Raw genomic sequence first — 26,069 nt, forward strand, 5'->3', positions numbered from 1 at the left:
ATAAAAAAAGAGCTTGTGCAATGAACTCTGAGTAAAATACCTCTCCAAGGCCTCCAGTGATCAAAACTAGTATATATGAGTGTATTGATTGTACTTAGCTTCTGTGACTAAATGCAGTTAAAGACATATTTCAACTTAGTTTGATCCTTTATATTCTCTTACATCTTACATAATAAAACACAAAAAGAAATGAAAATTGAGTTGGTGTGACTTTATAGTTAATTGCTCAGTAAGCTTTTAAATAAATTTCTGCCAATTATCTCAGGTTTGAATATCTCTTCAACTTTGACAACACCTTTGAGATTCATGATGATATTGAAGTTCTGAAACGTATGGGAATGTCCTTTGGCTTGGAATCTGGCAAATGCACCCCAGAAAATTTAAAAACTGCAAACTCATTGGTGCCAAAGGTATTGCAGCCGTACATTGCAGGTTAGTAACATGAATGCCTCTGTGCTCTTTATCATATTCTTTACAGAACCATCTTTAAAAACTAACCTAGTGCATGGTTTGGCCTGCTTTAAGCAAAACAAATGTTAATTTTTATATCTGTGCAGTTCTATTTAATCTGTTTTAATAACTTTACTTGTATTTTGCACTTTTGCCACATATTGTTAGCAAAAGTTTTAAATTCCCATACAACATATTTATGCACAAATCTCCATCTGTACTGTCACCCAGCTATTGGGGTCATACTCGTCTGGTTTAATTTTTATCCGATCATTCATAACTTGAGAATCACCGGAAGTGGCTTCTCTTCTCTCGTCCTTGCAGATGGTGCTACCATGGATCTATCATTGGCATATTAGAATTTCTGCAATTGTTCATTCTGCAAATCAGCAATATCACCCAAAAAGAGTGAATTGGTTTCCGAGTGTACACCTATAGGATTCTGTTCTACCCATTCACCATCCCTAAATAATCAGACAGCATGTCTGCCAGAAAACACTAGGTGAACAGAATTCCCTCCCAACAAAACATCTGGAAGACTAAAGACCTTTTTGTCTCTGTTCAATGACCATAAGATGTAAGAGTAAAATGTTATCAATCTTCTTGGCATCAGTTCAAAGCTAATTCAGATTCTTCTCAAACTCCTGTCATATTTGCCTCCACGTTCACTCCTGTGATCACTTGTCTGAGACATCTCTGGAATAGTCCTTTCCAATTGCTGTAACTACCCCTGCTCACGCCATGTCTGGTTACCCCCCCCCCCCCCCGCTACATTTCATTGTCTCTAAACTTGAGGTCATCCCACTTCTCAGGCATCTATCAAAGCATCGCCTCTGTTTTAAACTCTTGCTCTTTTAGTTATATCCATTCATGGCCCTGCCTATCCTCATTTATGTCATCTTTTCCAGCCTTGTACCATCTCAAGAAGACCATAAGACATAGGAGCAGAATTAGGCCTCTCGGTCCATCGAGACTGCTTCACCAGTTCATCATAGCTGATTTATTATTCCTCTCAACACCATTCTCCTGCCTTCTCCCCGTAATCTTTGACTCACTGACTAATCAAGAACCTATCAGCTTCCACTTTAAATATACTCAATGACTAGTCCTCCATAATGATCCGTGGCAATGAATTCCACAGATTCACCATCCTCTCGCTAAATAAATGCCTTCTCATCACTGTTCTGAATGGACGTCCCTCTATTCTAAACGTGTACCCTCTGGTCCTTAACTCAGCACTACAGGAAACATCCTCTCCACAACCATGCATCTAGGCCTTTTAATATTCAATAGGTTTCAATGAGGTCCTCTTTCATTCTTCTAAACTCCAGTGAGTACAGGCCCAGATCCTCTTCATACATTAACCCTTTAATTCATGGAATCATTCTTGTGAACCTTCTTTAGACCCTCTCCAAGGGTAGTGTTGGCAAGTGGCCAAGTGGTTAAGGCATTGGACTGGTGATTTGAAGGTTGTGAGTTCGAGCCTCAGCAGAGGCAGTGTGTTGTGTCCTTGAGCAAGGCACTTAACCACATATTGCTCCTGCACATTTATAGCCCAGTAGTGGCGGTTACAGCAGTATGGACAAGACAAGACAATTCCAGCACACCTTTTCTTAAATAAGGGGCCCAAAACGCCTCACAATACTCCAAGTGCGGTCTGACCAATGCATTCGTCTTCCTTACCACCGACTCAATCTTCAAGTTAACCTTTAGAGAATCCTGCGAGTGATGGGGGCGAGATTTACACATTCCTGCGCTGAACTGAGGCTGTGGCGTGCAACTAATAGTCTATTGGATCTGCTGCAGTGATGACTGGATTCATGGCTGTGGACTCACATTCGTGAACTTCAATTCTTAATGTTATTTATTTATTTTTATTGTTAGCATGATTTGCTTTTTTCCTGCACATTGGGTGTTTGATAATCTATTTTTTTAATGGGTTCTATTGAGTTTTTTTTTGCTTTGTGGCTGCCTGTAAGGAGACGAGTCTCAAGATAGTATATTGCAGACATCCCACCTCTCCCGGAAATTCCGGGAGTCTCTCACATATTAATAGTGGCTCCCTGATGCCCAGAAGTTATATACAATATCCCGGTAACCAATTTTTTTGAGAGTGAGAGAGCGAGAGAGAAAGCAAGCGAGAGCGCGAGAGACCACGAGAGAGAGAGAGAGCGTGAGCGAGGGAGAGAGCGAGAGCATGCCATGGCAGAGTGTTCCAAAAAAGAAGAAAACATAAAAATTACTTTTCCCCGGACTACACTAAAGTGTACCCCTGCCTAATAGGGGCCAAAATAATGACAGTGTTGCTCACTGCACTGTTTGCAACAGTCACTTTTCTATTGCCCATGGTGGGTTAAGACTGTAAAAGACATGTTGAGGTGAGCTTAACAGGTGTCATTCGTTCACTAGCATAGCTAACGTTATTTAAACTAGCTGGCTAGCTGCTAAGGAGCTACTCTATTGCAGACATCCCACCTGTCCCGGAAGTTCCGGGAGTCTCTCGCAAATTGATGGTGCTACCTCCCTGAAATGAGTTTCTGCAGGGTGAGATGTCTGATATTGTATGCGGATGCAAGAAAAAGTTTGTGAACCCTTTGCAATTACCTGGTTTTCTGCATTAATTGCTCATAAACTGTGGTCTGATCTTCATGTAAGTCACAATAATTGACAAACACAATCTGCCAAAAGTAGTAACACACAAACAATTGTAATTTTCATGTCTTTATTGAAGATGTTGTTTAATCATTCACAGTCCAGGCTGGAGAAAGTATGTGAACCCTTGTACTTAATAGCTGGTAGAACCTCCTTTTGTAGCAATAACCTCCACCAAACGTTTCCTGAAGCTGCTGTTCAGACTTGCACGATGGTGAGGAGGAATTTTAGACCATTCCTCCACACAAAATTGTTTCAGTTCACCAATATTTCTGGGATACCTTGCATGCTACAGCATCTCAAATTGGGTTAAGGTCTGGATTCTAATGTGGCCTTTGCAAAACATGATTTTTTTTTTATTTTTAAACCATTCTGTTGTTGATTTGTGTTTCAAATCATTGTTGCATCATCCAAATTCTATTAAGCTTCTGGTGACGGACTGCTACCCTGACATTGTCCTGTAAAATGGCTTGATACAATTTTGAATTCATTGCTCCCTCAATGATTGCAAGTTGTCCAAGCTTCACAGCTGGAGTGAGGTTTTGGTGTTTGGTGTGCAGTGCTTTTTTACCTCCAAACATAACAGTGTGCATTTCTGCCAAAAAGTTCAACTTTTGTCTCATCTGAACGTTGTCTCAGAAGCATTGTGAAACATCCAGGAGGTATTTGCAAACTTGAGGTGTGCAGCAATAATTTTTTTTTGGAGAGCAGTGGTTTCCTCTGTGCTGTCCTTCCATGAACACCATTTTTATTCAATGTTCTTCTCATAGGTGACACATGATCTCTGCAGGTCTTTTGCTGTTACCCTTAAGTTACCCTTTTTCACCTCCTTCAGCATTGTCCATTGTGCTCTTGGTGTGATCATTGCAGGGCGCGCACTCCAAGGATGAGTAACAACAATAATGAATTTCCTCCAATTGTAGACAATTTCTCTTACTGAGGACCGATGAACATTCGGGTCTTTAGAAATGCTTCTGTAGCCTTTTCCAGCTTCATGCATCTCAACAATTCTTCATCTAAGGTCCTCTGAAAGTTGTTTCGATTGAGACGTGGTGCACATAAACAAGTCTTTCTTGAGAAGAGCAGGCTCTGTCAGTAACCTTTGTGTGTGTTTTTTATAGGTCAGGGCACATCTACAACCCAAACCCCCAATCTCATCTCATTGATTGGAACACCTAACTCCAAATTGCTTTTGTAGAAGGCATTGGTTCACAAACTTTTTTGAACCTAGACTGAGACGATTGACAAGAAGAGTTGCAGTTGTTTGGGTGTTAGTAGTTTAGGCGGATTGTGTTTGTCTATTATTGTGACTTATATGACAATAAGAACCACATTTTATGAGTAATTAATGCAGAAAACCATGTAATTGCAAAGGATTCACAAACTTTCTTGTAACTATATGTACTTCGATAAATTTTTTGAACAAGGACTCCCAAGTACCTTTGCACCTCTGAATCTTGTATTTTCACCCCATTTAGAAAATATTCTGTACCTTTATTCCTTCTATCAAAGTGAATGACCATTACAGTTCCCTATTGTAGATTCCCTGCTTCCTTAACACTACCGGCTCCTCCACCTATCTTCTTTGTCTGCAAACTTGGCTAAAAGGCTATCATTTCCATCATCCAAATCGTTGACATATAATGAGAAAAGAAGAAGCCCCAATACCTATCCCTGTGGAACACCCACTAGTCATCGGCAGCCAACCAGAGTAGGCTCCCTTTATTCTGAGTTTCTGGCTCCTGCCAGTCAGCCAATCATCTGATTGTGCTAGTATCTTTCCTGTAATATCATGGCTCTTGTTAAGCAACTTCATATGCAGCACCTTGTGAAAAGCCGCCTGAAAATTCATGTAAACAACATCTCCTGACTCTCCTCTGTATATACTGCCTTTTGGCTCCTCAAAGAATTCCAGCAGATTTGTCATTAAAAATTTCCCCTGAAGGAAACCATGCTACTTTATCATGTGCCTCTCTTTACCCCAAAACCTTAATAATGGACTCCAACATCTTACCAACCACTGAGGTCTGGATAACTGGCCCATAATTTCCTTATTTCTGCCTCCCTCCCTTCTTAAAAAGTGGAGTGACATTGCAATTTTCCAGTCCTCCGGAACTATTCCAGAGTCTAGTGATTCTTGAAGATCATTACTAATGCCTGCACAATTTCCTCAGCCACCTCTTTCAGAACACTGAAGTGTAGTCCACGTGGTCCCAGATGCATCATTGACACTCAGACCTTCCAGCTTCCAAAACATCTCCTTAGTAATGGCAACTACGCTCTCCTCTACCCCCCCCCCCCGACACACTTGAATTTTTGGCATACTACTCATGTCCTCCATAGTGAAGATTAACGCAAAATACTTATTAAGGTCATCCACCATTTCTTTGTCCTCTATTCCTCCCTGTCCAGCATCATTTTCCAGTGGTCCAATATCCCCTTTTGCCTCTCTTTTGTTCTTTATATATCTGAAAAGACTTTTGGTAATCTCATTGGCTAGCTTACCTTCATACAGTGCCTATAAAAAGTATTCACCCCCCCACCCCCCCCGGAAGTTTTCATATTTTATTGTTTTCCAACATTGAATCACAGTGGATTTAATTTGGCATTTTTTGACACTGATCAACAGAAAAAGACTCTTTCGTGTCAAAGTGAAAACAGATCTCTACAAAGTGATCTAAATTAATTAGAAATATAAAACACAAAATAATTGATTTCATAAGTATTCGCCCTCTTCAAGTCAGTATTTAGTAGATGCACCTTTGGCAGCAATTACAGCCTTGAGTCTGTGTGGATAGGTCTCTATCAGCTTTGCACATCTGGACACTGCCATTTTTCCCCATTCTTCTTTACAAAACTGGTCATGCTCTGTCAGATTGCATGGTAATCGTGAGTGGACAGCCCTTTTCAAGTTCAGCCACAAATTCTCAGTTGGATTGAGTTCTGGACTCTGACTTGGTCACTCCAGGACACTAACTTTCTTGTTTTTAAGCCATTCCAGTGTAGTTTTGGCTTTATACATGGGGTCATTGTCTTGCTGGAAAACAAGTCTTCTCCCAAGTCACAGTTCTCTTGCAGACTGCATCAGGTTTTTCTCCAGGATTTCCCTGTATTTTGCTGCATTCATTTTACCCTCTACCTTCACAAGCCTTCCAGGGCCTGCTGCAGTGAGACATCCCCACAGCATGGCGCTGCCACCACCATGCTTTTGATGATGTGAGGTGTTTGGCTTACGCATTTAATCTGATGGCTGAAAAATTCAATTTTGGTGTCATCAGACCATAGAACCTTCTTCCAGCTGACTTCAAAGTCTCCCACATGCCTTCTGGAAAATTCTAGCCGAGATTTCATATGTGAGTTTCTTTTTAAACGGTGGCTTTCTATTTGCCACTCTCCCATAAAGCTGTGACTGGTGAAGCACTCGAGCAACAGATGTTACATCTCCCTCTCAAATTGCAGGGTGAATTCTATCATATTGTTATTACTGTCTCCTAAGGGATCTTTTACCTTAAGCTGTCTAATTAAAGCTGTTTCATTACACAGCACCCAAACCAACGTTGCCTTTCCCTTAGTGGGTTCAACGTCAAGCTGCTATATAAAGCTATCTTGTAGGCATTCTACAAATTCCTCCTCTTAGAATCCATCACTGGTCTGATTTTTGTCCAATCTACCTGCATATTGAAACCTCCCGTGATTATCATTGCCTTATTACTTGCTTTTCTGTTTCTCGCTGAAATTTGTTTCCCATATCCTGGCTATTGTTTGGAGGGTTGTATATAACTCCCATTGGGGTTCTTTTACCCTTGCAGTTTCTTAACTCTACCCACAAAGGTTCTGCATCTTCTGATGCTATGCCACCTCTTTCTAAGGAATTGATTTTACTTTTTACCAACAGAGCCACACCACCCCTCTGCCTACCCGCCTGCCCTTTCTATACAAGGTGTATCCTTGGATGTTAAGTTCCCAGCTATGATCTTCTTTCAGCTACAACTTAGTGATGCTCACAACACCATACTTGCCAACCTCTAACTGCGCTACACGATCCTCTACCTTATTCTGCATTAAAACATAACACCTTCAGTACTGTATTCATCACCCTTTTCAATTCTGCCCCCATGTTAGACTTCAGTTCATCCCACTGACTTCAATTTTGCTGTATCATATGCCTGTCCTTCCTCACAGTCTCACTACACACTGCATCTACCAACTGCCCCACTTTCACCCCTATCACTCCAGCTACATTCCCCTCCCCAAAAGCTCTCGCAAATCTGCCCACAAGGATATTGGTCCCAATCGGCTTCAGGTGTAACTGGTCATACCTTCTCCAGAGGAGATGCCAATGATCCAGAAGTTTGAAACCTTGCCCCCTTTGCTGGTTCCTCAGCCACTCATTCATCTGTATTATCATTCTATTCCCACCCAGACTAGCATGTGGTACTAGGAGTAATTCAGAGATTACTATTTTGGAGGTCCTGTTCTTTAATCTTTTTCCTAACTCCCTATTCTCACTGTGCTGATCTCTTCCCCCTTTCTACTGATGTCATTGGTGCCAATGTGCACCATGACCTCTAGCTGCTTTCCCTCCCTCTTGAGAATCTTCTGCAGCATCTCTGAGACATCGTGGACACCTGGGAGACAACACACCATCCTGCCTTCTCTTTCTGGCTCCCACAGAGTGTCTTGTCCGTTCCCCTAACTATCAAGCCTCCTGTCACTATCACTGCCTGGGCTTTACCCTTCCCCGCTGACCTTCAGAGCTGACCATAGTACCACTGAGCTGGCTACTGTGCCTGTGCCCATCCTAGGTCATTCCCACCCCTCCCACCACCAGCGGTATCCAAAGAGGTGTGTTTTTTTTTCAAAATATCCTTTATTCAAAAATAAATATATACAATAAACCATTCAATAACTTTTCATCCTTTACATACGTTTCCATTATACTCAGTACATATCCGTATTTATAGCCACCCATGTGGCACTCCAGTAGTTCAGCTTAGCATCTCATTGTTGAGGGGTATACTCCTCGCCCACCGACCCCTCCCACTCCCATGGGTGGAGAAACCTATACTGTGGTCCTTCCCCACCGGGCCCTTGCGGTGGCTGCACCGAGTTTCAGTGCGTCCCTCAGCACGTACTCCTGCAGCCGAGAGTGTGCCAGTCGGCAGCATTCTCCCACGGATATCTCCATGTGCTGGTAGATCATCAGGTTTCGGGCCGACCAAAGAGCGTCTTTCACCGAGTTGATGATCTGCCAGCAGCACCGGATGTTGGTCTCCGTGTGCGTCCCTGGGAACAGCCCGTAGATCAGAGAGTCCTCTGTTACGCAGTTGCTGAGGATGAAACGTGACACTAGCCCGTCCATCCTCCTCCACACTTTCTTTGCGAACTGGCAGTGTGCAAAGAGGTGGGTCACAGACTCCTCCTCACTGCAGTCCTCCCGTGGGCAGTGGGGTGCGGAGACGACATTCCGGGCGTACAGGAGGGCTCTGACTGGGAGGGCCCCTCTCACTGCCAGCCAGACGAGGTCTTGGTGCCTGTTGGTGAGATCTGGCGATGAGGCGTTTTGCCAGATGAACTGGACAGTCTGCTCAGGGAACCATCCCACTGTGTCCATCACGTCCTTCTCCTGCAGTGCCTGCAGGACACTACGTGTCGACCACTGCCTGATGGCCTTGTGGTCAAAGGCGTTCTCCTGGAAGAACTTTGCTACGTAGGACAGGTATGCCGGCAATGACCAGCTGACTGGGCGTTGCGCGGGAGTGGGGCCAGACCCATCCTTCGTAGCCAGCGCGACAGGTAGAACCTGGGCACATAGTGGTACTTGGTGTCCACATACCTGGGTTCTACACACAACCTGATGCAGCCACATACGAAGCTGGCCATCAGGGTGAGGGCGACATTGGGGACGTTCTTGCCCCCGTTGTCCAGGGACTTGTGCATGAAGGTCCATCTCACCCGCTCCATCTTGGATCTCCAGACGAATCTGAAGACAGCCCGGGTGATTTCCGAGCTGCAGGAGCGGGGGACGGGCCACACCTGCGCCAAGTACAGCAGCCCTGAGAGCACTTCACACCTGATGACCAGGTTCTTGCCCGTTATCGACAGGGAGCGCCCTCCCCACAGTCCCAGTTTCTGTTTCACCTTGGCAGTCCGCTCCTGCCAGTTCTTGTTGCACGCCTCAGCCCCTCCGAACCAGATCCCCAACACCTTCACGTGGTCAGACCTGATGGTGAAGGGGACGCTGGATCGGTCGGGCCAGTTGCCAAAGAGCATGGCTTCGCTCTTCATGCGGTTGACCCTGGCCCCCGATGCTAGCTCGAACTGTTCGCAGGTGCCAGTCAACCTGCGAACTGACCTCGGATCAGAGCAGAAGACGGTGACGTCGTCCATGTACAGGGTGGTTTTCACTTGGGTCCCTCCACTGCCTGGCAGCGTCACCCCTCTTATGCCCTCATCCCTCCTGATGGCTTCCGCAAAGGGTTCTATGCAGCAAACAAACAAGACAGGGGAGAGGGGACAGCCCTGCCTGACTCCAGACCTGATGGGGAAGCTGTCTGTTTCCCACCCGTTGACCTGGACTACACTACGGATGTCTGTGTAGAGCAGTCTAATCCAATTCCGGATTCCCTCCCCAAATCCCATTTTGGAGAGCACGTCCGCCATGTACGTGTGCGATATCCTGTCGAAGGCTTTCTCCTGGTCCAAGCTGACCAGGCAGGCGTCCACCCCCCCGTCCTGCACATAGGTGATGGTGTCCCTCAGCAGCGCGAGGCTGTCTGAGATCTTCCTGCCCGGTACAGCACAGGTTTGGTCTGGGTGGATCACCTGTCCCAGAGCAGACTTGACCCTGTTGGCAATCGCCTTGGACAGGATCTTGTAATCCACATTCAGGAGAGAGATGGGTCTCCAATTTCTAATGTCCTCCCTTTCCCCCTTCTGCTTGTAGATGAGGGTGATGATGCCCTTCCTCATGGACTCAGACATACTGCCGGCCAGAAGCATAGCGTTGTACACTTCCAGCAGGTCTGGGCCCATCCAGTTCCACAGAGCCGAGTACAACTCAACCGGTAAGCCGTGGCTTCCGGGAGTCTTATCCAACCCAAAGGAACGGATGGAGCTTGTCAGCTCGTCCAGGGTCAGTGGCTGATCCAGACTCTCCCGCTTGCCGTCGTCTAAGACCTGCGTGATAGATGACAGGAAGTTGCGGGAGGCTGTGGATTTTGTGGCCTTTTCGTCGTACAGACCGGCATAGAAGGACTTGCAGATCCTCAGTATGTCGGTCTGCGAGGACGCGACTGAGCCGTCCTCTTCCTTAAGGTTGTGGATCACAGAGCTCCCCCTGTGCACCTTTTGGAAGAAGAAGTGTGAGCACGTCTCGTCCTGCTCCACGGTTTGGACCCATGATCGGAAGATGATCTTGGAGGATTCAGCGGCGAGGTGCTGGGCTTGCCGGCCCTTCACTTCTCGCAATTCCTCCCTGACATCCACCCCCTTCGACTGCAGAAGGAGAAGTTGCTGCAACTCTGTCTGGAGTTTACGCAGTTTCCTCTGCTCCTGCCTTGCCTTCTGGATACCCTTGCAGATGAAGAACCTCTTAATGTTCTCCTTGGTGGCTTCCCACCAGTGAACCGGGGGATCAAAGAAGGCTTTCAAGGTTCTCCAACCTGTATACTCCCTCTCTAGTTCCTCGATGTTCTCTGGGATCAGCAGCTTTACGTTCAGCTTCCAAGTCCCCCTGCCTGCCTTCTGGTCCTCCCGTAAGCGACAGGTGGCTCTCAGAAGGCATCCAAAGAGGTATACTTGTTACTGAGGAGAATGGCCCCAGGGGAACTCTGCATTGATTGCTTACCCCCGTTTCTTCTCCTGCTGGTCACCCATTTACTTTCTGAAGACTGCAGTCGGGCTGTGACCACCTCAGGTAACGTCTCATCTATGATGTCTTCAGCCTTCTGGGTGGTCCTGAGTACAGTTCCAGTTCTTGACCTTGTCAGTCAGCACCTGAAGTTGGCTGCACTTCCTGCAGATGTCATCAGGGAGGCTGTAAGGTACCCTGAAACTGCACGTCTTATAGGAGGAGCATTCTATTACCTGAACTACTACCATCCCGTCTACACTCGTTGTACCTCTAATGTCTCAAACTTAAGTTCTAGCCTGCGCCTGTTCTCGCCAAAGCCTGTCGAACCAAAGCTTGACCACTCTAAACCTGTCCCCCACACACACACACATACACACACACATACACACACACACACACGGTGGCTGCTCCACTTAAACCTCACTTCTCTTTCCTGGCTCTTGCTAAATTCCTATTGGCCCAAGCAATCTCCCACTCTACTGACACATTCCAACAGGCCCACTCGCTTTTTAAAACTGGCACGTGAAGTCCAGAAGGACTGTCTCCACCTCACTCCGCAATCTCCCACTCTGCAAACGAGTCCTGACAGGCCCGCTCGCTTTTTCAAACTGGTGCATGAGGACCACAAGGAACTGTTTCCAGCTCACTCCGTGATCTCCCACTCCACAAACAAGTACCAACAGGTTCTGCTCACTTTTTTAAACTTTTGCGTAGATCTGTCTCCAACTCACTCCACAATCTCCTGCTCCACAGACAAGTCTTGACAGGCCCCCACTCGCATTTTTTTTAAAAAAAATAATTCGTGGAGGAATGCTGTTTAGTTTAGCTGTACACATGCATGGTTGAATGACAATTAAACTTCAAAGTTCAAAATACATTCATAATCAAAATATGTTTCCCGTATACAACCTTGAGATTAGTTTTCCTGGAGGAAACACAAACCCATTTTAAAAAAACCCCACACAACAAAGACCCAATGTGCAAAAAAAAGAACAAATCATGCAAACAATTAAACAAAAAGTAATAAATAACTTACAGTGTGTTAACCACAGAACCGCTGAGTCCCTGAAAGTGTGTCCACAGCCACGGCGCCAGTTTAGCACTGAGCTGAGTGAAGCCAGTTCCGGAGCCCAATGGCTGCAGGCCAAGGCCACAGAGCCAGTTTAGCGCTGAGCTGAGTGCCAATGGGTAAAGCCACAGCCGCAGAGTCGGTTCAGTGTTGAACCCGGTAAGCCTTGCGGAGTAGCGAGCCTCGGGCCTTGAAACCGTGATCAAATTGCACCAGTAGTAAAAATAAAAAAATGTGAACGAAAAGACGCGAAGCATACACTGAAGAATCCCCTAACGCAAGTCCACTGCTGTGGAGTCCCTTCAACATGAAGGCGAGTGAAGTCTGGCCAGTTGCCTGATGGCTGCAGGGTAACAACTGATCCCACAGCTGGCTGCATGGGACCCCAGGCTCCTACAGCTCCTGCTCAACGGTAATAGCTACTGGGAGGGAGACTGGTCAATCTCAGGCAGACAGCGCTGAACTCTTGTACACTTCCTGCCCGCATCCTCGACAACCATGGTACTTTAATTGGCACCGAGTAATGGAGCTGACCACAGCTTTGTCTTCCACCATCAAGCTTCAACACAACCATTCATCCCCCAGTGATGCATATTCAACTTGAACTTGAATGTATCTGGGGTTCCCTGAGTCTGGCCACTTGATCAGGTTCCAGGCCCCCAAGCTCTGGAACTAATTCTCTACACCCCTTCACATCTCAGATCCAAGAAGCTCCTCGCAATGCACCTCCCTTCCTGAGGATTCAGTGATGTAGTCTGATTTCCTTGTGCAGCTTTGAGTCAGTGTGTTCATTAGCACTCCTGTGAAATGCTTTTGGCCTTTTCACTATATTAAAATACAGTTATGGTTTATTAAGGTGGAAATTAAAATCCCTTTTATCTTAGCCACAGAGTGTATCAACAAAATTAAAAAGGATGAATATATCCAACAAATATTTGTTGCTTCTGACCTTTCGATCTGTCAGCTGTTATTGATGTTGAACATAGAATATAGACAATTAAAATGCAGTACAGGCCCTTTGACCCTTGAGTTTGTGTTGACCTTTTAACTTACTCTTAAGATCGTTCTGACCTCGGGGTTCGCAAACTTTTTTATGCCATGGACCTCGACTGTTAACCAAGGAGTCCATGGACTCCAGGTTGGGAACCGTACACAAACCCTTCCCTCCTACAGAGCCCTCATTTTTCTATCATCCATATGCTATCTAAGAGTTTCTTACATACCCCTAATGCATCTGCCTCTGTCACCATCCCTGGCAGGACGTTCCACACAGTCACCACGCTCTATGTGAAAAAAAAAACAAACTTAACTCTGACATCCCACCTGTACTTTCCCCCAATCACCTTAAAATTATGCTCCCTTGTATTAACCATTTCCACCCTGGAGAAAAGTCTCTGGTGGCTGGCCACTTGATCTTAGCTTATCTTGCCTCTTATCATCTTATACACCTCTGTCAAGTTGCCTCTCATCCTCATTCGCTTCAAAGGGAAGAACCCTAGCTTGCTCAACCTCGTCCAGGCAGTATCCTCGTAAATCTCCTTGGCACCTTCACTAAAAACTTCCATATCCATCCTACAATGAGGATTGAACAACTACACCAAAAAATTAATTCATTATGGAGGGACAGAGCTGAACTTAAATGGCACCCATTGTTAAGAATATATTTTTAACAATGGGAGAAGTGGCGTTTCAGTCAGATACTGTAATGGTTAAACCCCTTTCTGAAATGGGAAAAAAAAGTCACGTCATTTCACAAGGTGTAATCACTTCTTGTGATTACCACAATGTAGTGATCAAATAAACAGCAAGTAGTGTAAATAAATGTTGTAATAAGTAAGTAAAATCTAAAATAAAATCAGTTTGTCCTGCGGTATTGTGATGCCTAATGGACTTTCTTTTTGTAGTTGATTAGACCAGCCTACTCGAAAATGTCCTTATTGTAAATCTCAAGCCCACACATATTCTTACATAACATTCCCTGTTTATACAGGAAGGGGCTGCTTAATCTAGCTTTGCAATGGCCCAGATCTTGCGGCAAAAAAGAACATTGAAGCTGTTAACAGTCGCTGTCATTAGAGAACAATATAACAGCAGCCCCAACAACTGCAGTTCTGCAGAAATGAGTACATAAGTCAGGAAATTGCTATGCTCTGAGACTTAGTATCACTACTGCATTCATATATAGAGTATCTAATATATAATAACCACTAAACCTGCACAAAATTGTTACTTCAGACCCACTGATTTAACTTCCCCTGAAATGGTCCAGCAAGTCGGTCACCGATCATTAGTGATAGACAATAGGCATTAACCTTCCAGCAACACCAAAATCTGTCAGTCAATAAGTTTTTAAAATGTCAGTGCCACACAACTTCTCTAGCAATGCAGGTTTTCTTCTACCTGTGTGAAGTTTCATTCTTTCATACCTTAATTTTAGATGGTTTATTTTTCTCTTTCTCTTTGCTTTCATTACATGATTTGACATTGTGTTAGATACCTAAATGTTCAATTTAAAAATAACTTGTTTTTTTTACCCCTGTTTTGATGGATCTTTTGTTCTGAAATATTAGTTTTTCTTTGCATAGATGCTGCCTGACCACGTGAATATTTCCAACATTTTCTGTTTTGATTATCGAATACGTTATTGCAAGGATCCAGATGAATATTTCAGTGGGTAAATTGGCTTATTGTAGTCACATGCTCTGAGATAGTGAAAAACATTGACTTCCATGCCATCAGTACAGGTAATTTCATTCCAGCAGTGCATTGAGGGAAAGCAATAACAGTAGAGAATAAAGTATTGCAGAAAAAATGCAATACTGACAGACAATAGGTTCAAGGCTATAATGAGGTAGATTGTGAGGTCAAGAATCCATCTTGTACTTGGAGACCTATAGTCATCTTCTAACAGTGGGATAGAAGCTGTCCTTGCACCTGGTGGTATGTGTGTTCAGGCTGTTTTTTATCTTCTTCTAGATGGGAGTGGGGAGAAGAAAGAAAGTCTGGGGTAGGTGAGATCTTTGATTATGTTGGCTGCTTTGCCGAGGGAGCGAGTCTATGAAGAGGAGGATGGTTTCTGTGATATGCTGAACTGTGCTCTCAACTCATAATCAGAATCGCTCTCATATGTCATGAAATTTTTTGTTTTGCAACAGCATTGCAGTGCAGAACATAGAAATGACTATAAATTACAAAATTAAATAGTGCAGTAGATGAATAGTGATAGCAGAAGGGACAAGCTGTTCTTAAAATGTTGAGTGTGGGTCTTCAAGCTCTTGTCCTGCCTCCCTAATGGTAGTAAAGCAAAGAGGGCGTGTCCTGAATGTTGAGGTTCGTTGATGATTGATTCCATCTTCTTGAGGATGTCCTTGATGACGGGGATGATGGTGCCTTTGATGAAGCTAGCTGGGTCTGTAACTCTCTACAGTCTCTTATGATCTGGTGCATTAGAGACTCCATATCAGACGAGGCCGATTGTTCTGCATGGTACATCTCGAGAAGTTTGCGAGAGTCTTAAGTGACGGAGCAAATCTCTTCAAACTCTCTGAAGTTCTTTATGGTCACAGGCAGAGCAGTTGCCATACCAAGCAACGATGTAAATGGACGGGATGCTTTCTGTGATGAATCTATAAAAGATTGGGGGTGATTAAAGGGGACATGACAATTTTCTCTCGCCTCCTGAGGAGAGGGGTGCTGGCTGCTTTCCTGGCCATGGTGTCTACATATTTGGACCAGGACTGACTATTGGCGATGCTCATTCTGGGAACTTGAAGCTCTCAAACCTATCGAAAGCAGTAGCACATGTACTGCCCAGCCGCTTCTGAATTCAATAACCGGATTTTTTTGTTTGTTTTGCTGAGGGAAAGGTTGTTGTCATGACACCGTGTCCCTTGCCTCTAGCCTGTCTAGTTCATGCAAGTACTCTTGACTCATCAGTCCATTATTATGGCTGTGTCATCTGCAAACCCTTAGATAGAGTTAGAGCAACACACACAAAGTGCAGGAGGAAATCAGCAGGCCAGTCAGTATCTATGGAAATAAATAAACAGTTGACTTTTCGGGTTGAGCCCCTTCTTTAGGACTGGATAGAAAGGAAGGAGGCTGGCTACAAGGTGTTGGGTGAAGCCTGGTGGGCAGGAAAGGTAAAGGGCTGAACAAGAAAGAATCTGATAGGGGAGGAAAGTGGACCATTGAAGAAAGGGAAGAGGACCTGGTGGGGGAGGGGAGGAAGAATTGTTAGACTGGTGAGAAGAGGTAAGAGGCGAGAGTGGAGAATAGAAGAAGGGGAGGGAACATTTTTACTGGAAGGAGAAATCAATATTTGTGGCTATCAGATTGGAAGCTACCCAGGTGAGATATAAGATGTTGCTCCTCCACTTTGAGGGTGGCCTCTTCTTGGCAGAAGAGGAGGCCACGGACTGACTCGTCAGAACGGGAATGGGAATTGAAATTAAGATAACCACACACAAAATGCTGGAGGAACTCAGCAGGCCAGGCAGCATGTATGGAAAAGAGCACAGTTGACGTTTCAGGCCGAGGCCCTTCGTCAGGACTGAATGAAGAGTCTCACCCCGAAATGTTGACTGTACTTTTTTCCATAGATGCTGCCTGCCCTGCTACGTTCCTCCAGCATTTTGTGTGTGTTGTTTGGATTTCCAGCATCTGCAGATTTTCTCTCATTTGTGATTGGAATTAAAATGTCTAGCCACCGGGAAGTTCCACTTTTGGTGGAAGGAGTGGAGACGCTCAATGAAACATTCTGCCAATTTACGACAGGTCTCACCAATGTAGAGGAGGCCGCATCAGGAGTACTGGACACAATAGATTCGCAGGTGATGTGTTGCCTCATCTGGAAGGACTATTTGGGGCCCTGAATGAAGGTGAGGGAGGAAGTAAATGGGCAGGTATAGCACTTGGCTGCTTGCAGGAATAAGCGCCAGGGAGGTTAGTGGGGAGGGACGAATGGATAAGGGAATTGCAGAGAGCGCGATCCCTGCAGAAAGTGGAGGAGGAGGTGGAGGTAAAAATACGTTTAGTGGTAGAATCCCTTTGGAGGTGGCGGAAGTTGCAGAGGATGTTGTGTTGGATGCAGATGGGGTGGTAGGTAAGGGCACGAGGAACTCTATCACTGTTAAGGCGGAAGGAAAGTAAAGTGAACATGGATGTTTGGGAGATGCAGGTGAGGAAGAGAACCCCTGTTCTTTGAAGGGAGACATCTTTGATGACCCACGCAAGTGCCCATAGCTATCCCTCGAGTTTGGAGGGAGTAGAAGGAGCTAAAGAACAAATTGTTTAAGGTAAGGACCAGTTCTGCCAGATGGAGGAGAGTGGCAGTGGAGAGGAACTGGTTGGTTCTTTTATTGAGAAAGAATCGGAGAGCTTTAAGGCCTTTTGATGGTGGATAAGAAGTGAACAGCAACTGGACATTCATGGTAGAAATGAGGCGGTCAGGGCCAGGGAATTGAAAGTTATTGAGGAAATGAGAATTGTTGCAGATGTGGGTAGGAAGAGACTGAACTAAGGGAGATAGAATGGAGTTGAGATATGAGGATATGAATTCTGTGGGGCAGGAGCAGGCAGAGACAGTAACTTACCCAGATAGTCAGGTTTGTAGATCTTGGGTAAGAGGTAGAATTGAGCAGTGCGAGGTAAGGGAACTATGAGTCTGGTAGTGGTGGATGGGAGTTCTCTACTGTCAATGAGGTCTTTTATAGAGTTAAAGCAGATTCTGGCCACACAGTTGTGAGTGTATGGGGAACTAAAGCCACAACCTTGTGGGGCACCAGTGCTGAGTACAATCATGGTCAGAATCAGATTTAATATCATTGGCATATGTTGTGAAACTTGTTAACTTTACAGCAGCAGTACAATGCAATACAGGATAAATAAATATAGAGGGGGAAATGAGTTATGTTAAGTGTGTGTTATATATGTGTGTATGTGAAATAAAAAAGTAGTGAGGTAGTGTCCATGGGTTCAGTGTCCATTCAGAAATTGGACGGCAGAGGGGAAGAAGCTGTTCCTGATTTGCTGAGTGTGTGCCTTCAGGCTTCTGCACCTCCTTCCTGATGGTAGCAATGAGAAGGGAGCTTGTCCTGAGAGGTGGGGATCCTGAATGCTGGACGCCACTTTTCTAAGGCACCGCTCCTCAAAGACGTGTTGGATACTATGGAGATTGGTACCCATGATGGAGCTGACTAATTTTACAAGTTTCTGCAACTTATTTCAGTCTCGTGCAGTAGCCCCCCCCCCACCCTCCCCCATGACGGATGGCAGTGCAGCCAGTCAGAATGCCCTCCGCTCACAAACAAGAGAAAATCTGCAGATGTTGGAAATCCAAGCAATACACACAAAATGCTGGAGGAACTCAGCGGGCCAGGCTATGGAAAAGAGTAAACTGTCGACGTTTCGGGCCGAGACCCTTCATCAGGACTGGAGGAAAAAAGATGAGGTCAGAGTAATAAGGTGGGGGGAGGGGAGGGGAGGAAGAAATACAAGGTAGTAGGTGATAGGTGAAACCGGAGAGAGGGAGGGTTGAAGACCTGGGAAGTTGATTGGTGAAAGAGATACAGGGCTGAAGACGGGGGAATCTGATAGGACAGGACAGAAGGCCATAGAAGAAAGGGAAGGGGGAGAAGCATCAGATGGGCAGGTAAGGAGATACGGTGAGAGAGGGAAATGGGAATGGGGAATGGTAAGGGAGGTGGAGGGGTGCCATTACCAGAAGTTCGAGAAATTGATGTTCACGCTATCAAGTTAGAAGCTACCCAGACGGAATATAAGGTGTTGCTCTTCCAACTTGAGTGTGGCCTCATCACGACAGTAGAGGAGGCCATGGACTGGCATGTTGAAATGGGAAGTAGAATTAAAATGGGTGGCCACTGGGAGATTTGGCTTTTTCTGGCCGACGGAGTGTTGGTGCTCGGCAAAGTGCTCTCCCAATCTATGTCGGTCTCACCGATATACAGGAGGCCACACCGGGAGCACTGAACACAGTAAATGGCCCCAGCAGACTCATAGGTGAAGTGTCGCCTCACCTGGAAGGACTGTTTGGGGCCCTAAATGGTAGTGAGGGGGGAGATGTAGGAGCAGGTGTGACACCTGTGAGTCTTGCAAGGATAAGTGCTCTCCATGGTATATTTGGAAGTTTTCGAGTGTTTTAGTTGACAAACCAAATCTCCTCAAACTCCTAATGAAATATAGCTGCTGTCTTGCCTTCTTTATGGCTGCATCAATATGTTGCATCCAGGTTAGGACCTCAGAGATATTGACACCCAGGAATTTGAAATTGCATAGTGGAGGTGTTGCTGTCTATCCTTGCTGATTGCAGTCTTTTGGTCAGGAAGTCAAGGATCCAGTTGCAAACTTCTGGGTCCAGAAGTTTGGAGATAGTTTTCTTGGAATTATAATATGCCTCTCTCCATTGATCAGAACTTAGTTGATATCCTTCTCAGTTTCTGAATGGTCCATGAACACTATCTCATTATTCATCTTTTGCACATTTTGCTTTTGTAATTTACAGTCTTTTGTGGTAAGCTTTTGACTCTATGACTCTAATCAGCATCACTGAAACAGATTAGCTGGTCTTTTGTCTTCTCACTGTGAGTCTGTTGTGCATAAATGAGGATCTGCAATTCTCTATGTTAAAACATTCACTGCTGTTAAAGAACATTCCTTTCACTCTGAAACAAATTAGCATATCCCAAAGTTGTGGTAGTCCATCTATAGATGTATGTTTTTGTTTCTGTTGTATTTTGTCAATAAGCTGGCAAATTTAATGCTATTCTTGGTCAAAGAGTTGTATGCTGAGTCACTGAAAGTATGACCTTGCTTATAAAAATTTCTGGTTAGTTGAGTTCTGTACAACTTGCTGTTTATGCCTTGGAAACAGCACTTTGAAAATGTCTAATAAATAAAAGGCTATTAAAATTATTCTCCCTTGCCCCAAAAGGACAGGAAGTGAAGATAATAAATTTTGCCATGACCCTCAGCTTCAATAGATGTATGCCTTTAACTAAATCCCTGCACTGCTTATGTGAACGCTCTTTTCAAACTTGCCTGGCCTATCAGTGCACTGTGGCAATTATTTTCACTTTAATTCTGATGGCTCCCTGTTTATTGCCTTTAGAACTGGCTTGAAAATTTGTCTGGTTAATCTACCCCTCAACACGATGCCCGATGTATAACAGACCATTGCTGAAATGTAGTGCTTCAGATTTATGTGTTTCGGCTGGTGAGAGGAAACATAATTATTATCTGCATCACCCCTCACAGTTAGTTTATATTGTTATCGTTGCGTGTTTTTTGCTCAATTTTTTTTTGGAGGGAGTGGTTAATGACTCTCTGAGTATGTAATTGCAAGCAACTAAAAGGAAATACTAAGAAATTCAAAGCTTTGTTGAAAACCCCTTTGTTCCATTAAGGTAGGGGGTCGAGAAAGAGAGGATATTTAATTCCAGCAGCTCCAGCTGTTACCATAGCAACATTTACTAACTCATTCCCTATTGACATTCAGAAAACATTCTTTAAGGTTCTGTTCTTTTCTGAATTTATTATCATTTATTCAGCGCTGACTACAAGCTGGTGGATTCCTTTTTTTTTAGTTATTTTGTAGGACAGATTTGTGAAGCTTGCCTTAAAAAGATCTGTGAAAGAGACTGGCATAAGCACATAAAAGACCAATGTTTCCGGGTGAGTCGATGGGCAATTCGGATCCTGCTTTAATATTTTAGGAAGTCTTTATGCATTTTGCTATCAAGACCGCAGGTTAATTAGGAGTTGGAACAGCTTGCAAGGAACTGAGATCTGTTGCAATGTAAACAGGTTATTAACGACTACAAAGGTACAAGTGTCAAGTGTCCACTTTATGTGACAGAACCGTTTCCAATAGAAACAGCTAAAAAAATGTGTGAAAGGTTAGTATTCTGAATTCATCCCACTTACGTTGTGGGATGGATTAGGAACATGTCAACATTGCCCAAATCATTTAGCTGCCATTCAGCCCATGGGGTTATTCTTTTCCTTTTGAAAGATCTGCTTAACTAATTCCCTAATTCCAATCCGCCCCACCTGGTCCCTCACTATCTGGATTCTTCCTTTTTAACTATTATTGTTAAATCTTCTCGTTGTGGCCGTTCATGACTTGCAGTTTATAGAAGCCCTTTATCTTTGTCTTCTGCAGCCCCCAAACCAGTTATTCAAATTATCTTAATTACCTCAACTAAAAGGTCCTTTCTTACCTTATCCCCAAATCCTTAGTAAAGCTAAATACATGTTTCTGAAATTTAAAAAGAGAGACTGCAGGAAATACTCAGTATGTCAGGCAGCATCTGTGGAGAGAGAAACAGATCTAATGTTTTGGATAAATGCTCTTTCTGGGACAATTTGAGATGCTAACTTCTCTCTCTAAACATTGGCCTGACTTGATGAATATTTTTAGTATTCTCTGTATTTACTCCAGATTTACTGATTCTCTTTGTATCAGAAAACCCTCTTGTCCAGACTATGCAACAGTACATTCTGGGGTATAAAAGTCAGAAGAGTTACAGTGGTCTATATATAGTTTTCTCCCCTCAGTCCTAAGGGATCAAACATTTTTCTTCTCTCCTGCCAGAAGAAACTGCTTAATTATCTAGCCTGTCAACTGCTTTAAGAATCCTAAATGTTTGTCTAACATGAACAGAGTGCAAGATCAGGCCCTTCGGCTACTGTGTCTGTACTGACCATGATGCAGGTTAAATTCATCTGTTTTCATATAGTTTATATCCCTTTATTCCCTGTCTGTCCGTGTTTCTGTCCAAATGCCTGTTAAGTGTTCCTCCCCTCCTTTCGTTGATTGTTCCAGGCACCTACCATCCTTGTGTATATAAAAAAAAAGGTCACTTGCTTCGCAAATCTCCTTTAACTTCTCTCCCCCTCACCTTATACCTATGCCCTCTGGTTTTGGGGGAGAAAGGCTCTGACATCTCTGCCTGTTTCTTTCATGATCTTGTGTATACCTAATCTTATCATGCCACCCTCGGGATCTGATGCTTCAGAGGAAGTATTCCAAGTTCCTCCAACCTCTCTTTGTAGCCGATACACTCTGATCCAGGTAACATCCTTGTGAAACTCTTTTGCACTTTTTCCAAGGCCTTCTCATCCTTCCCTTAGTGCCATGACTGAAACTGCGCAGGATACTCCAAATATGGCCTAACCAGTTTGATACAGCTGCACCGTGACTTCCCAACTCTTGCACTTAGTGCTCTGACTGATGAAGACAAGTATGCGGGAAGCCTTCTTTCCAACCCTATCTGCAAGATCACTTCTCATTCTCCTGAACCCCAGTGAAGAATTGACAAACTCGTACCATTTACTCACTCTGTAGATCAGTCTAGTGAATTTACTCAACGTGTCCTCACAATTTATGTATCTGCTTTGGTACAGAGACCTGTGCTACATTCCATGTCTCACAGTTGCAGCATGACTTTCTTACTCATGCACCGAAACCTGTAGCAATGAAGACCAGTGTGCCCTCCAAACTAGCTGCTCTACCTGCACACTAATCTTCTGGACCGACTCACTGAAATCATGCCTCATAGCAATATTTACAGGTTTCGTATTTGGCAAATATTTTTCTGCTTATCCAGTCAAGATTAATAGCCTCACATTTTCCTACGTTCCTCTCCATTTGCCGCCATCGTGTCCACTGGGTTAACCTGCAAGCATCACCTTGAAAATCTCGTGTGCATTTTACAACTTCCCATTTAGCTTTTGGTCACCTTGTCACTTTTTGTCACTCTCGGATTCATTACACTCTCGCCTGTAGTCATTAGTATTGATTGTTAGAAACTGAGGGCTCAGTACTGATCCTTGTGGCACTTCACCCTTCCTCTGCTCAAAAGAAACTAATTCTTGTCATGGAAAGTATACTTAACCATATATCTGCAGTCCCTGAACCCCTCTATGATAAGTCTCTTATGTAGTCTTTTCAAAGCCTTTGTGAAGCAAGATGCTCAGAGTTTTATGTGTTTATAATAACACCTAATTTAGTGAATGCATCCTTCCGGTAAGATGGCGGTGTGTTTAGACACAGTGGCTTCTCAGTGGTCAACCAAAGGTGTTGTCTTTTTAAAACATTTTCTTTTATGATCACAAGACCTTGCTGGATAGTAAGAACTTTAAAGTACTGGAGGTCTGTCCCATCAGCGGGCTGGTCATTGGCAAGGAAGCTGAAGGAGATGGACTTGGTGCAGATTGTGCTGCTGCCTGATTCGCAGAGTTGGAGTCAGTGCACAAAGGAGATGTGCTGCCTGACAGTGAGTGATTGTATTGGTTGCTTTTCTTTGATCACAAGACCCTGCTGCTCATTGTTAATATAGAATGCTGCAATTCCAATTAACTGATTTGTTGGTGAGCGGCGGGGGAGCAGTGTGGCCTCGGTTGTGATGAGGACTAGGCCTAAACCGCGGTGTCGCCTGACTGCGGCCGCCAAGGAGGAGAGACTTCAGAGTCAGCGCGCTCCACTGGACAGTCAGAGGTGGTGTGGTGTGACGCACCTGTTGGTGTTGGTGCTGTCTGGTGTTTGCTCAGCGGAAGACAAGATGTATTCTGTTCGACTACAGACTGCTGCAATATCTATGGACGCAGGGATTGGGATGATATGTGTTCTTGTGTGGCTGCATTTTACTGCTGCTTTGTGTGTCCTATATGTGCCTTGTGCTGTGTATCACTGTCGGTACTGTGTTTTGCACCTTGGCCTCAGAGTAGCACCGTTTCATTTGGCTGTATTCATGTATGGTTCAATGATAATTAAACTTGAACTTACCAGCCATGTTTACTGTGGATGGTATATTTCATTGCAAATTATTAGTTATAAGATCAAAACAATTATAAACAGTAGTTATTCATCCCCTGCCTTTGCTTTTCAACAAGATTCAGGCTGATCCCCATGCCTCCGGATTCCCTTAAGCAAGCCTGGCCAATCAGTTCTTGAACTGAGAAGAATTAAGAAGTTCTTTGAAGTGTGCAAAGTCCCAAAAGCGAACAGTCTTTGGAATTCCCTGCCCAAGAGATCTGTGAAAGTCAGTCGCAGTATTTTCAACAATGATTCACTATCCTCTGGGTGAAGAAATTTCTTTCCATCTCTGTCCTGAAAGGCTGGCCCTTAACTTGAGTGAGTATACCTAGTTCCAGCCAACCTAACCAGGGGAAATATCAACCTGAATTCATCCAGGTGAACCCTGCAAGAATTTTGTTTGTTTCAAGGAGTTCTCCTTTTTAAACTCCAGAAAACATAGACTAGGTCTGCTTAACCTCTCCTCATATGGCATACCTGGATTCAATGTTCCTTAAGTAAATTTAAAAGGCTATTTAATATTTTAAGCACAGAATTATCAAAAATAGTCAGAAAAGAGCCTAGAATAACCACTGGGCCATTTCTCCCCACTGTTCCCATATACTCACCCTACCTGCCTAATTTGGTTCCATATTCCACCTTCCTTTCCAATCAAATTCCATCATTTACAGCCCTTTGCTGCCTTCGGCTATCATCTCTCTCCCCCCTCAAACACCCCCCGTATTTTTACCTCTCTCTCGACCTGATTGCATCTGCCACCGGACTCCTCACCCAGATCCACCTATCACTCGCCAGCTCTTGCTGCATCCCTTCGTCTCACCATTCTATATTGGCTATCCACACCCCCCCCCCCAAATCTTCCTATTTAAATGAAGGATCTCAACCCAAAATGTCAGCTGTCCATTTCCCTTCACAGAGGCTGCCTGACCTGCCAAGCTCTTCCAGCAGTTTGTTTTTTTTTTGTTGTAGATTCCAGTCCCTGAGTCTGTAGAATAATCATGAGTAGACATGATCATGTTTTAATATTAAAATTGCAATTATTGTATATAGCATTCAGCATCATTGTGGTGAAAACAGTGTGGGGTGTTGCAAACTGCTATTGTAAAGCATAGGTTATAGTTTACACAGAATTGTTGCCAAGGCTTTATCTTTTGTGGGTGTTTTATTTCTGTTGAAATGAGTCGATGTTTTAGTGAGGCCATGATTCACCAGTCTGAGGGCACTTGCTGGAGGTTGAGGCTCAATTGTTCACGGCAGGACGAGTGAAAATCGGAGTGTGAGTCATCACTGCTGATTTTTGTGCTCTGCAGAGCAGTCATAGTGTTATCGTAAGGGTTGCAGTAGTGGCTCATGAAGTTATCACACCATGTGTACATCACATATAAAAAACAGCGAGGTACAATTTGACTTTTTAAGGCATCTTTATTCCTCCATATATCACAAGATCGTCTAGAACTCAAGAGGGCCATGGGAATGTGGAACAAGCTGCCAGCACAAGTGGTGCATGCGAACTCGATTTCAACGATCCAGAGACGTTTGGATAGGTACATGGATGGGAGGGGTGTGAAGGGCTATGTTCCAGGTGCAGGTCAATGAGGGTAGGCAGATTAAATGGTTGGGCATGGACTAGATGGACCAAAGGGCCTATTTCTGTGCTGTACTTTTCTATGATTCTATGACTTGGTGACATAAGAACTTAGGATTCGTATTGACGTGTCTGTTGTGGAAATGGTAGAAGGAATTTGAGGTGATTAATTAAGAGATGTGCACTAAATGGGCTTGATGGGCCGAATGGCCTGCTTCTGCTCCTTTGTCTTATGGTCTAAATGGACTTCGTTGATATCTATTGGCTCACTGTTTTTCTTCACAGCCATTTATATGCTAAATAAAGCAAGTATCATGTTTTTTTGGCAGGACATTGGGTGCAGATAACCAGTTCTGTATCTCAGGAATTATCTCATACTTTGCCAAAGTACCTTCAGTACGTGGCACAGTTACTTAATTAGTGACTCGATGACAGAAACTTCAGTGACCTGAATCGTACTGTTAACTTTATTACATTTTTCTCCATTTTGCCCACATATTTATTCCTCTACTGTCTCCATTTTTGTTCCTAGTCTTTACCCAAAATAGCTCATTTGAGGAGCATTTAAGGATGCCTTCCCTCAAAATTGAACTCCTTGACTCGCAGTGCCACCTCCTCTTTT

General features: G+C 44.2%; 1 protein-coding gene across 6 annotated transcripts in view; it reads left to right on the forward strand.

Annotated features, from left to right (window-relative positions):
* LOC140196225 (transcription factor Dp-2-like) overlaps nucleotides 1–26,069 on the forward strand; it is a 275,695-nt gene that overhangs the window by 244,364 nt on the left and 5,262 nt on the right. For all 6 annotated transcript variants that reach the window (XM_072255038.1, XM_072255039.1, XM_072255041.1 and 3 more), the window contains one exon: nucleotides 266–432. In XM_072255038.1, the coding sequence (XP_072111139.1) occupies nucleotides 266–432 (167 nt within the window). The remainder of the gene's footprint in view (nucleotides 1–265; nucleotides 433–26,069) is intronic.

The sequence above is a fragment of the Mobula birostris genome, chromosome 4 (genome assembly GCF_030028105.1).
Source record: "Mobula birostris isolate sMobBir1 chromosome 4, sMobBir1.hap1, whole genome shotgun sequence".
In the NCBI taxonomy this organism is placed as follows: domain Eukaryota; kingdom Metazoa; phylum Chordata; class Chondrichthyes; order Myliobatiformes; family Myliobatidae; genus Mobula; species Mobula birostris.